Here is a 14,210-nt window from a genome sequence, read left to right as displayed (position 1 = left end):
TGGGAAATTTGGGCTGGGTCTTAAATTCGAAGTACTACGGTACACTATTAAACCTGGAATGAAATGGCAGTCCAGGGCAGGAGTGACCTACCCCCTTCTTTATCCTAGTAACAGATTTGTTTGCTGTGGAGATACAGTACAGATATCTTATTGTATGCTATATCCCATGCCAGAAGAGAGTCTACATGGAGGTTTATGTTACAAGTCTATTCATTTTTGCTCCAATCAGATAGTATTCCATCTCACAAAACCATTACATCATTTGGCACTGGGTACAAGGCCTTTCATGTTTACAATTTTCGTAAACATACTGCAGAAAAATAAACTAAACTCACAACACAGCATTTAGTATGAAAAACACAAATAAAACAAACATGTCCTATAATATATACTTTACTTCAAAACATTAGGTATTGATCTGAAGTCTAGCTGCGACATGTGTATTTGAAACAATACTTACATATGTGGATTCTGAAAAGGAACTCCTGAAGTGTTGAGAGTAAACCTTGCAGTTGATTTAATTGGTGGATTTGCAAAATTTAACTTCAGTGCTTTACGTTTACCTAAGAGGAAGAGAAACAAGTACATGTTTTAAAAGGTTCATTATTAGGATATTGTGTTCTTATTTTAAAAAAAAACACCTTTACAAACAAGGCCCGTCACAAATAGGCAGACACATTTATAGAGTGCAAGTATGTAATTTACCAAATGCACAGAAAGCGATAATTGCACTTAAACCATGTGTGCCGCAAAAATAAGGAAATAACAATTTCAGTGGCAAACTTAAAAGGTACACACTAAGTTCAAGGAATAAGTCTGCATCTTTGCAAGTACAAATTACAAGTTAGAAACATACAGGGTTTGGATAAATATAGAAATCTGAAAATTAAAATGTGACAATACATGGCACACAGCGTAAAATGCAAATGAAATCTGTGACATTTCTGCAACGTATACCATATAAACTGCAGCTCTATGCAAGTGATCAGTTATTAGGTGTTGCCTTATTGACGACTGCACTAATTAAACAAGAAATGTCTCCCTCCAGAACAATGTAAACCCACTGCAGATTTATCCGGTTGAATCCGTGCTATCCTGGTTGCCCAAGGCAGATTCTAAGAAGTCTGAAAAAGTGATGGGAGATGCTGCTGTACCTTCTTGTTAATAGCTTGAAGGACTGGGCCACCAAAAAGCAGACCTAGCACGTGATGCTTAGAAGGCATAACACATTACACAAAACACCTAGGGATGGGGCAGAGAAGCACAGCTGTCTAAAAACGTGTTTGTTTTAAGTTCAAATTCATGAAGCCAAAGAGCTTGATTCAAAGGGAAACAATCACAAAAGCACATAGCATGACCTGTATGCCATTTCAGCACCACCCCTAACCTTGAAGATCTCTCTTTTAGCAACTGGGCCAAAGCACACTTCAGAAACAGACTCATCAATAAACATGGTTTGTACTGGCTAAACTAGACAGTTAACAAGAAAAGAAAAAACATGGACTGTTACCAATTTTTAATTGATAAGCAACAGCGGACCTGAATGTTGCTGCCATTTAAACCCCCCCCCAAAAAAAAGACTAACAAAAGCAACATCTCCCAAGTGTGTGAGATTACTTTGTATTTAATTATATGTTTGGTCCTAATTTAACATTTTAGATCCACCACTGTTTAGTGCAATTAAATAGACCATGTTATGTTCTGAAATAAATTGAAAGCACTGTAAACTCCAACAAGCTTGTCACCGAGTTACATCCTAGTGTACTTTTGACAGGTTGCATAAATACACTGCAGCTAACCCAGACAGTCTTGTAGTGTCAAGGACTTCACACTTATTCTAGTCAGTGCACCACAGAGAAACACTCTCTCTGGTGTTATTGGCAGATGCCAGTGGCAGCCATAAATAAACGGCTACTGCAGGTAATTGTTGATGACAAACCACTAACCAACTGAAAACACACACACACACACAAAGTGTCATTTACTGCCACTATCTTACATACAAGTTTCTTCCCTGTTGGAGGTTTGATATTTCTCGTCTCTGTATACAGTAAATACACTTATGTTGTGATAAAGAAGTTGCAATTATACTCCTAGCTACATATGTTTACAGCAAAGACTTAGGTTAAAATTTTTTTTAAAAAAAGCCACAAAATATATTTTTAAATATGTATTCCATCAAATTATATCCATACAGCAGAAATGACTTGCAGGGATTCTTAAAATTACTGAGTTTGTTAAACAAGCTTGTCAAGGATACTGTAGCCTAGCTCTGTGTTATTAATACTGACAGCAGTGACTCATATGAACTGCTAACACATGCTGTGAAAAGTAATCACTAGCAGCAAGCATGCTATCCTGACCTTGCAGCAGCTTGTATCATCCCCCTAGTTTATTTATTTATATGTTCATCTGCTGTATGTATTCAGTATAGGATATACCAGTGTAGATGGCAAATGTGGCATTCACCACCTTTGGTTCAGTAACCCCAGAAAATGTTCTAAATTATCATAAAGGGGTGTCAATGTTAAGATAGCTTTCAAAAGCAGGGATCAAGAAAAGCATGAAACCAGTTTATGTGCAAAGTCAAGGAACCCTTACATGTGCATGTCTATATCACAGTTGTAGCATCACAGCAAGATCTCCTTGCTAGAGCAAATTCTTTTATTCATGGGACCCGGTGCAAATCCATCCAGAAGTAAATTTGAGTTTCATGGAGTGCTTGTGGAATTAAGGAGGACTTACAAAATAATGGTTTCAAGCCTTACTGTACCATTTTAGTTTCACTAAAGGAGATCACTGCTATACATGTTTAACAATACATATAGCTCAGGGTTTGTCAAGGTAGACTGTGAAGAACAAAGGTATACACAGCTAGTTTGGTATTCCATGGTAGTATTCACCAGTTGATGTCGAACTAATTATAGAGACATTGATTTTTGAATGCATTTCTTTTGAACAACTGTCATGATATGAAAATATATTGTTTTCATAGAAAAAATAATGTACTAAGTACTTTTACATCCCTTTTTAAATCCGTTTAGAAAAAGTGCCATTGTATTCTCGAAACCTGAATACACCAAATTCAATTTTCCTATAATTAAAAATATCACCTTCAAGGAGATATTTCTCTATTAGTAAAAGATATTTTGTAAAAAAGTGACCTGTTCATTTCAATGACTGTTGCAGGAAAAAGGTCCAATCTGAATATAAAATGAGATTAAGCACACCACACTGTGAAGATCACCTACACTCCTTGCACGCACACTTTTTTTTTTTTTTTTTTTTTTTTTTTTTAAAAGGCAAACTATTTCACACTGTAGCGAAAATGCCATTAGTATTTTAAATGATTCTGCTTTATTACCTTGAACAAATACTTTCAGCACAGTCGCAATTATCCACACAATATTGTACTCTACACTGAAAATATATTTAAGCAAGCACCCCTTTGTAATGCATATATTGTTAATGTGCATACCTAATAAATCCTTTTTAAACTGTCTGTTTTGTGGAGTAAGGTCTCTGCAGCTTTCTCGGTTTTTCACTGTACAATGATGGGACAACTAGGTGTTTTGGTCCGTTTCAAAAATGATGATAAAATTAGTGTGTTGCAAGGTCACAGCCCAGGAAATAAACCAGTTGGCTGCTTTATTAGAACGTCTCTACCCAATTGGATTTGGCATTGCCCAGAACTATGCAAATTAGGTTGATAGTATGATGCAAAACGTGATCCCTGCTGAACTATAAAGTTTCCGTGGTTTACTTAAGCACTGCTGCAGATTAACGGTGTTACACTTGTATCCTGGTGGTGACGGCTAGTTTCAAGATGCTACTGAAGCCATCCAACATAGCAGAATTGTGTGCAGATGCTTTTAGTAGCAGGACAGAGACCTTGGGCAGCTTTCATAGCCATCGTTGGATCTCAATCCACACCAGCCTTCCAGCACCTTTTTCAAACCATTCAATATTGTTTTAATAGTATGGCATACAGCTTTTAAAATTCTATTAAAACAGATTGATGATTTTTTTTTTTTTTAGTTCTATTTTTGCATCCCAGCACAACCGCTTCTTAAACTTCTTTCAAAAACTATTACACAACTGTCTTAACTGTGAGATTGTGGTTTAACACCAAGGCAGAATTAAACAGCTTTTTCATTACCCTGTCAATTCAAATCTATAGAGTGGTCTTCTTTGCGCATATAAGCAGTCTCTATTTATTCCCTGCCTATGAATCTCAAGGTCATGGGAGATCAGACTGTCACCAGTCTTGATTTAGGGGTTTCTGAGCTCAGACAACTAGAATGCCAGTCATCACATTAGTCACTCGGAGGGTTGCTACCTTTCAAAGATGTTTGGGTGACAAATTACATTACCACTACTAAGTCTTGTTCTAAACAGAGGTGGATCTAATGTGAATCTTTCTGCTGTGTTTTTATTGAAGCTGTTATTACATTGGGGGGACCCCCTGCCCCCCGGGGGGCACCCTGGGATGTATTTAGATCAATTAAGCACTGTTAAAATAGACCTCATTATGTTATAGCAGTTGCTATAATCCAACTGCAGCAGGGAACACACATGGAAAATGAATGTAAGTCTTTACAATAATGCACTATGGCCAACTGATTGTTTGAAAAATGGTACTTTGAGCGACAGTTGCATATATTTGTCTATTAAGTGTAATAGTAAAACCATTGTTGCAAGGAGTGTGGGGGGGGGGGGGGGGGGGGGGGGGGATTTGGATTCCCTCAGATTGTGGCAACTTTCAGGACACAGTGAAGGCAAGAAACACTTTCTTTTTTTTGTATTACTTTTATTTAATATCAATGAAACATTAACCCAAGTGCAACATTGCAAATGGACTTGCATCCAACCCCGACAGTAGCACCTGTACAAAATGTCTGAGGACAGCCACATGGTCTTGAAATACTATAATCCCTTCCTCTTATGAAATATTCCACAGTTCTCATGAAGTCCCATGACTCCAATAATGAAAGTAGTTTTAAAACAATTAAAGGTTTATTGCTTTCAACTGACATCTTCAAAACATCTCATCTGCAACACCAAAATCTGAGAGCAGCAAACATTTATAAAAGAGAATTCAGAATCATTTTATTATATTCCTACTATTTAATCTGATGGTGAATGTTGAAATGCAAGTCTCAAAAATGTAATCCATCAATAACAGTAACAGTGGTCAATTAACAATATTAGTAATCTGGTCAACAACAAACACACACTTGTGAAGAATACAGTGTGATTATAAAGTGAGACACACAATGCAACTTTTTATTGACCAATGACTTGGTGCAGTAACAGTCATGCCAAGTTTGTTATAATAAAGGGGATAATGTAGTGATAATCAAGGTTTTAAAAGTACATTTTCTGACCTCTTAAGCCTTAACAAAATGATGACTGATCGTCATAAGCAGTCTATTGCTTTTTGCAACAAGTGTTTTTTTCCCCCTTTAACTTCATGTGATATAAATCTCCGAGAGCAGTAGTGGACAACTCTAGCAAATAGAAATTAATTCCAGTCCAGGTCTTTATTTCAAAATTTCTTAAATGAACCTGCTAAAGGCAATATTTGGGTGGGAACGAAAACAGACTGGAATGGATCTGGAGTGCTATAGCTGTGCACCGCAGCTCTAAACAGTGATTACCCTAAAGACTCAAAGACTAACTTTACCTCCACTGAAGGGCAACTTCAACTTCCTGATTGAAACAAAACCCGGAACCGTAGGGGTTACTTAAGGATCAGGATTGAGTGAAAAAAAAAAAACATGTTAAATAAAAATATTAATACATGAAATATCTCAAATTAAAGTATCAGCAAACCAGAAAGGATCTTCAGCTCAAGGGGACCAAGTGAAAATGCTGGTAGTGAAATTAAGCAGCAAGAAATTGGATTTTAAAACCTTAGTTATCACTCATTTAGCTTTTGTTTTAAGTACATACAGTGCATACAACATTCTTTGGGACCTGAACCAAATGTGGACAGCATCACCGGTTAGTATTTAAAGAAGGTGCACAAATAACTCAGGTAGAGCTTCCATTATCTTCGAAAGTGATTGAATGTAGTGGTTTTTTAACATGCTATTTCACAACTGAAAAAACAAATTGCATTTTCAACAGCATGGCATACTGGAAATAAACAATATGCTTACTTGGTGTTGCTGAAAAGCATTTATTGTAACTACTTCACAACATACAAGGGTAAATGGAAGCTCTTATACCCACCACTTCACCTTGAGTTAGTTAGGAACAGTGGACAGATTCCCCATACCAGCCTCTCAGTCCAAAAAACACAAAAAGGGTTTGTATATTACCAGAAAATACACTGCTTACTTTGCGTAATTCCAGAGAAGTTTATCTGAAACCCTAAAGTAAAAAGAAAACATTTGTTTTTTTTAAATAAAACATTCTGCAGTTGCATATGACAATCGTTTACAGTACCTGGTCACTAATAAAACTTGCCGACTTGGACAAACCAACAGGTGTAGATGCAAAATCAGCCCTGGGTGTGACGTTAAAGTAAGGAATAAATAATAGTCATGGTTCCTCCATGCTGTGAAATGTTAGGTATGTTGTGCATTTGTATACTGCATGTGCTGTACTATATGGTAAACTCTCATTTCTATCTGAATTTTAACCTAGCGTTGCCTTCTTGAAAAACAATTCTAAAGTCTAGGAAAACAAGACACCTATCCTGGTAGAAAAAGAATAGAACAGCCTGGAAGCACAGTCTAACATTGGTGTTTCTTTTAATGATGCACTGTAGAAGACACAAGGAATTTGATGCACAACTTGCTGGTTTAATAGTATATGTAGACTCGTGTGCACTGGTACCAGGTAAATCATTTCTGCATTAGGGACTATAGAAAGCAGATGGCACTGCAGTGACCCCCATATACCAGGGACCTGCACACCTGTATATTTCAGCAATAACCATTTTGGACACTAGTATAAAGAGTTTCATTGTATTAAAAATGAACCTGCATAAAAATAGGTCAAAATTATTCATTGCACAATATTATATGCACTGTGTAACATGGCGATACAGAGAAAATCCTTCCTGCATAATGTTTTGGTGGGGTGGTATTAGGGAACTTATGCAATTTGTATATTTGCAATACGTATATTAATTAATAAGGTCACAAGGCACAAAATAAATCTAGGCTACTTATTCTCTAGGTGCTCAGCTTGTAAAAATAGCATCTATTTAACATACAGCTGTTAGACAAAATGTAACCTGCCCGTAACATGTAGCACACACTTATAGCTCCCTATTGCAGGCAAGTTTCTCTCAATGGGCAAGGTGCTTCTATACCCAAGACTACAAAACGTACTAATGATTCATAGGAAATGCAGACTAAAAAGGCTACTAAACTGTATTAAGGAAACTACAGTGCATGCAATTGGCCACTCGAACCCAATTACATTCAGAAGTTTACATTCCACATGGTTTACTTGTAAAGTTATATCAAATTAGGGCTTGTTTAGGATCCTCATTAAAATAAATTTAAAAAGCATTCTCTACGTGCTGGCCGTGCCTGATACTCTACAGAATCCGGTGAATAATAACTGCTTTGACTTTGCATCAATTTCACCAAACATTTGTCGTACACTTGTAGCTTCCCATAGACATTTCAGGAACTGCGCCATCATGTACTGTGTTTATGTTTTTATAAAAGTATGGGTTATTTATAGGTCAGACAAAAACTGTTCTCGGGAACAAAAAAAAACAAACAAAAAAAACTGTATACCACCTAAAAAAAGTGAATTGATAAAATACAGTACACACCTAATAACAGTAGCCTTCCCTGTACTTGAAAAGTTTATAGGATACACATGAAAATGCATAACTTCATTATACATTGTTATAATTAACTTGGAACCGATAATGTACACAGGAACCTATCCATTTGAGAGTTCAGAGGGTAGAAGTTTTCACATTCCTGAAGACAGCTGATACCAAGCTTATTATCACTCGATCAGTGCCTTTTCATATTTAAACACACTGTTGTCGAGAACTTCCATATGACAAAAAAAAAAAAAAAGCTGAAATACTTTTAAAACCTAGATCCAAGAAAGAAAACAATACTCCTGCACGACCATGCTACTGGGCACTAGAAACAGTTGCTTCTAGAAGCCACAGACGTTTAAAGCAAACTGCACAAACATTTCAAATGTATTTATTTTTACTTTGCATAATTGACTCGAAGTGTTGAAATGCAAATAAAAAAATAAAAAAAACCACACACTTAAATAGGTTTCATAAAAACCACATAAATGCATGAACAAAAAAATAATTCCTGTTTTGCAAACAATCTTTTGAAACAAATTTAGATCATGCTGATTAAGAATTCGTTTTGCAGTCCTCTAGATACATCAGTATTCAAGCATCTGTTTGACCTGCACAGTATGCAACAAAAAGTCTTCCTGGACACTCATATTGGTTCCAACAGACATGCTTCATAAAAATAAAATTAACTATGTTAGTCAAGCAGCACATCTTCAAGTCTCTGCAGGTTAAGCCATTTTCCCCATAGAACCAATATTAGGATGCCTAGCCCATCTTAAAGTCCAAATCTATCAAATAAATCTATGGACGTGCTTTATAAGTCTATGAAGGCATTATGTTGACTATAATCTGACATACAAATGTAGACGTTTTTCTTATGACATCCTTTTCTGCAAAAAAGTGATTAGAGATAAAGCAATGACAATTTCTCAAATGTATGAAATACCAATAACAAAGCTATTAATATTATTTAGGTTTAAAATCAAGAAATTAAGGTTCTCAGGCAATACGCTAGAACTTATTTATAAAGTGTATTGTGGAATGTACTCAGTTGTAATTGAGTCAAAATGAAATACCAGACTGTAGTGCAGAGTGAACGTAATTTGCAGCTAAAAAGAAAAGGCAATTACAGAACAAAGAATTATGAGCAATGGAGTGTAAAAATATTCAGCAATGCCAGTGGATTGCTGCAGCCAGGCAAAAGTGGGATTTTCAATAATTATTATTATTTATTTTTTTAACAGTTTGTTTCAAGAAACTCTCCGCACCTCCGTAAAATAATTAAGTGTCTGTAGGCTTACATACAAATTACACACAAGTGTTTATCCTCATATGAAAGCAGGTAATAACAAGTGCAATTAATTAATTCCCATGGCTTTTATTTCTTTTACCTTTGGCTAGATTCCCAAAGCTTATTATTTTAATTGTAGTAAAAAATGTTGCCTTATTATAATCAGATCTCAAACATTTTGCTAAAAATAAAATTAAAATAGAAGTATTGCTTATTTCAGAAATCTTTTTTCATCTAGCAGCAAGCCATTATGAAAACGAGGGCTATGAACGGTTATTTAAACCACAATCTAAGATTTATTTCCCAAACTCTCAATATTATTGGTATTGTGCTTTTAAAAATATAAGAAAGAAAATGGAAGAAGAAACTGCTGCTCCACGACAATCAAACATCTGCATATGACAACAGCATGTGTGTATTTTGCAATTCAATCAGGAAGCGACATCTTATGAAACCTAAACTAAATTACCGATGGCAAGGATGTGGGCTCCAAAAGGGATAAACCCAATAAACCTCGTAAAATTACTACTTGTAGTTGCGTACTTTGCGCATAAGATCACAGATATCGTAGGTTACTGTAGGCGCTAAAACTCTTATTCACTGGGATTGAACCCCAGTCTGAGAGACCATTGTGCTGTGCCAAATAACACAGCTGTATACTCAACTCAAATCGGCTGCCAGAGAGGTTTCTGTACAGGCTCAGTGTGTCCCATTGCAGTGCAATGGGACACACACACACAGAACATATTCCTAAAATTACCATCCAACTTTGAATATTTCAGAGAAGTAGAACAGAGGTTCGAAGTATATGAGAGATCATCTAAGCAAAAGAATATGAGATATTCTCCATTTATGAAAGATTACAAGTCATCACAAGAGATTAACAGAGTATTTGTATTATACCAATATCATTCAAGACCAATCACACTTACAGTACTTGTATATAAATTCCAATGTACAATTAGAAAAAAATATCTAAAAGTAGGTCAAATCTAATATTTACAAAAGATCCAAAAATAAAACTTAAAATCAAATACTAAAAATATTTCAGTAATTTGAGAACATATTCACCACAAGCCAAGTGTGGAACACAAAACCTACTGTATATATTAACAGCCAGCATCACATCAATATCTGTCCTGAGAGCCAACATCGAAATGCCCCTCACACCCCCTTTCCCAGGAAAATGTATTTTAGACGTGAAACATCGGAATATGAAAAAATAATGATTATATAAATGAATGTTGATGTAAAAAAACAAATAAGTAGGGGGAAAAAAAATAGACATGAACCCTATATCTACTGACACCAACAGGTGCTGAACCTTATTAAGGTGGCTGCAGCTAACAAAAACATAAAAGTACTTGTTGTGCACTTCCATTAAGTATACTGGTTTGTTTGTTACAGCAAACAGGTATTTTCATTTCAGTTTAATGTTCTCAGTTTTCAAGCCTTGCTGTGAAGAATTATATTACACTTGCACTTCACGATGGACACTGTTCGAAAACAGATTTCCTTCAAAACTATAGTTTTGAGATCACAGTGAACAGGATGTGCATGTAGTGGAAATGTCATTGTTTTATTCGGTACAAATCGCTTTAAGATAAGTCTGTTTAAACACTGTTGGTTTCGTTGCATGAACAATTACATGTTCAGAGTAGTTTCTTGCTAGTTTTACTGTTTACTATTACAATTCTAGCATTTCCCTTTGAAATGTTGCCTTTGCACATGCTTCAGAACAGGGTGCAGTGTGTGAGGAGTTTCGTAGACAGCGTGGAAGTATATTTGGACACCAATCTTGGTATAGAGCAGGGCATTTATTTAAAATATCTGAATACCGTTCCTTTATAAAGTCAGTATACCTAGGGTTAAACATGTTAACACAGATTGCTCAAGTGTCCCTCAGTCTCTTCAACAGTAATGTCATAAATCCAAGGCCATATTACTGGAAGCCTTGGGAATTGGAAGACTTGGTAAACGGAAGCTCTTCACATACTGTTGACAGGAATTAATCCCACAACCAAAGTACGTGTGTCAGCAGGGAAGCAGGAAATGGTTTTTAAAAAAAACTCATATCACATGACAGAAAAAAAGTACAGAACAACTTGAAAGGAAAAAATCAAAGTAAACACTAGAATGGGGAAGTAAAAAAAAAAAATCCCAATACAAGCAAAGATCAGCAAGAAGGAAAACACAGTAATAAATAAATTAACTAGCAAAGGCTCACCATCATTCAGCGCCAAGTCGGGTACGTAAAGAGTGTTGGAGGAAGAAAGGAGGGAAGAAAGAAAGAAAGCTTTTATCACATCATCATCAGAAGTAAATTGTTGGCTTGTTCTTAGCCAAGATACAAGCTGGCTCAGATTTTTTTTTTCTTTTTGTGAAAACTTGTGTGTAGAATCCACTGTACTGCACGAAATAAAACGTGTCTGTGCATTTCTGTTTGGAATTTACATATAAAACCTTAACAGGAGAGTGAAGCCTGAAACAGTAAAGGGATTGAACATTTTTTTCTATTGAAAACAAACTCTACTTTGGCTGGCTGATTGGTACAGCAAGAACAGGTAGCTTTAAAATTCAGGTTTTACTGTACTCTATAAATAGCTGTCAAAAATGAGGTGTGAAATCCTAAACACTCTTGGTCATATTATGTAACAAAGGCCAATATTTGTCCCCATTCTTCTGAGGGGAATGAAACGTTCTTACAGAATAAAAACCAACATGAGCAGTTAAACTACTGTTCAGAGTGTCAGCTTGCTAGTTCTATACCTTTCAAAAAAACCCCAAAAACTGAGTAATCTAAGGATGCAGGGTGTACAAGAAAAATATGCCCCACACCGCAGATGCCAAAATCAAATTAGTACAGCTCCTAATGAATAGGCCAGACAGTGTACATCTATATACCCAATGATGGAAGCGTTACCACAAAATGTTCAGTCCCACAGACTGGATAATACAGGTTTTATTTAAGTTGGATTGGTAAATTCACTTAATAAATGGAGGTCTGTATCAAATTATTTAATAAATCAATCATTTTCTATTACGAGTATCCATGTGTACACACACATATACAGTGCCTATAAAAAGTCTACACCCCCTTGAACTTTTTCACATTTTGTTGCGTCAGTGCCTCAGAGTTTCATGCATTTAAATGAAGACTTTTTTGTTCCCACTTAACTACACACCATACTCCAAACTGTTAAGGGGAAAAAAGTTTTTATTGAGAAAAAAAATTATATATTAAAAAATACAAAACTGAAAGATCATAATTTCACCCCCGAGTTACTTGGTGGAAACACCTTTGGCAGCAATTACAGCTGTGAGTCTGTTTGGATAAGGTCTCTACTTTGCACACCTAGATTTGGCAATATTTTACCATTCTTCTTTACAAAACTGTTTAAGCTCTGTCAAGTTCCTTGGGGAGTGTTGATGGACAGCAATCTTCAAGTCATGCCACAGATTTTCGATTGGATTTAGGTCGGAGCTCTGACTGGGCCACTCAAGGACATTTACCTTTTTGTTCCTTAGCCACTTCAGTGTAGCTTTGGCTGTGTGCTTTGGGTCGTTGTCATGCTGAAAGGTGAACTTCCGTCCCAGTTTCAGCTTTCTTGCAGAGGGCAGCAGGTTTTCCTCAAGGACTTCTCTGTACTTGCTCCATTCATTTTCCTTTCTATCCTGACAAGTGCCCATCCCTGCCGAATGGAAACATTCCCATAACTAGATACTACCACCTTGCTTCACAGTAAAGATGGTGTTCTTTGGGTGATGCGCTGCGTTGGGTTTGCGCCAAACGTAACGCTTTGTATTTAGGCCAAAAAGTTCCATTTTAGTTTCGTCAGACCACAAAACGTTTTGCCACATGGCTACAGAATCTCCAGTGTTTTTTTTGCATACTTCAAAAACACGATTCAAGGTGGGCTTTCTTGAGTAATGGCTTCCTTTTTGCCACCCTACCATACAGGCCATAGTGCTTGGGATATTGTTGTCACATGCATACTTTGACCAGTCTTGGCCATAAAAGCCTGTAGCTCTTGAAAGTTGCCATTGGCCTCTTGGTAGCCTCTCTGATCAGTTGTCTTTATGGCCATTCATCCAGTTTGGAGGGATGGCCTGATCTAGGCAGGGTCTTGGTGGTGTCATACACCTTCCACTTCTTAATAATCGTCTCGACTGTGCTCCAAGGGATATTCAGGGCATTTGATATTTTTTATACCATTCCCTGATCTGTGCTTTTCAACAACTTTGTCCTGGAGTTCTTTTGAAAGCGCCTTGGTGCTTATGGTTGAGTCTTTGCTTTGAAATGCACTACCCAGAAGGAACCTACAGGAACTGCTGAATTTATCCTGAAGGCCACTTAACTTGGTGTACGGTTTTGAAGGTGACTAGTTACACCTGAGATGATTTAGGATTGCTATTACAAGGGGGGTGAACATTTATCCAACCAAGCTATTTCAGTTTTAAGTTTGAATTAATTTTCTACAAAATTTCTAGAATTTTTTTTCACTTGGAAGTTGTGGGGTAGGATGTGTAGATAAATGAAAAAAACACTTTTAATGCATTTTAATTCCAGACTATAAGGCAACAAAATGTGTCGATTTGGAAAGGGGGTGTAGACTTTCTATAGGCACTGTGTGTGTGTGTGTGTGTATATATATTATATATATATATATATATATATATATATATATATATATATATATATATATATATATATATATATATATATATATATATAAATAACACACACATCTAATTTCACTAAAGTATAGTTACTTTATTCATCCTAATATATACTGTACATACTGTATCAAGTAACCTGTTACCATGAATATAAGCAGAGTCGAAGACAACAAATCCCCCAGAAGCGTTGGTCTGCAGATACATCTCAAATACTAAGACAGATAGTGAACCTCTTGGTGAACTGTATCAATAGCAATGAAACCGAACACTTACAATTTTCTATAGAGCTACACTACTTACCAAGATCAGGCTGCCAAACTGACACTGCAACGGAATTCATATGAATAAACTGTGTTAGGAATGTAACCAAGCATACTCTATTTAAATAAGAGGTAATTTTCAACATAATTAGCATCACTAAAGACCATTAACATACCA

At 36.1% G+C, this 14,210-nt stretch overlaps 1 protein-coding gene across 5 annotated transcripts in view; it reads right to left on the bottom strand.

Moving 5' to 3' along the window:
- Window positions 1–14,210, bottom strand: part of LOC121296282 (dual specificity mitogen-activated protein kinase kinase 4-like) — a 40,526-nt gene that overhangs the window by 20,809 nt on the left and 5,507 nt on the right. For 2 of the 5 annotated variants that reach the window (XM_041221645.1, XM_041221647.1), the window contains one exon: window positions 461–563. In XM_041221645.1, the coding sequence (XP_041077579.1) occupies window positions 461–563 (103 nt within the window). Of the gene's footprint in view, window positions 1–460; window positions 564–6,345; window positions 6,379–14,072; window positions 14,097–14,210 lie in introns of all 5 variants that reach the window. The other 3 variants (XM_041221644.1, XM_041221643.1, XM_041221646.1) reach the window with 3 other exon arrangements.

Source organism: Polyodon spathula, chromosome 21 (genome assembly GCF_017654505.1).
Source record: "Polyodon spathula isolate WHYD16114869_AA chromosome 21, ASM1765450v1, whole genome shotgun sequence".
Classification (NCBI taxonomy): Eukaryota; Metazoa; Chordata; class Actinopteri; order Acipenseriformes; family Polyodontidae; genus Polyodon; species Polyodon spathula.
This window is presented reverse-complemented; position numbering and strand designations above follow the sequence as displayed.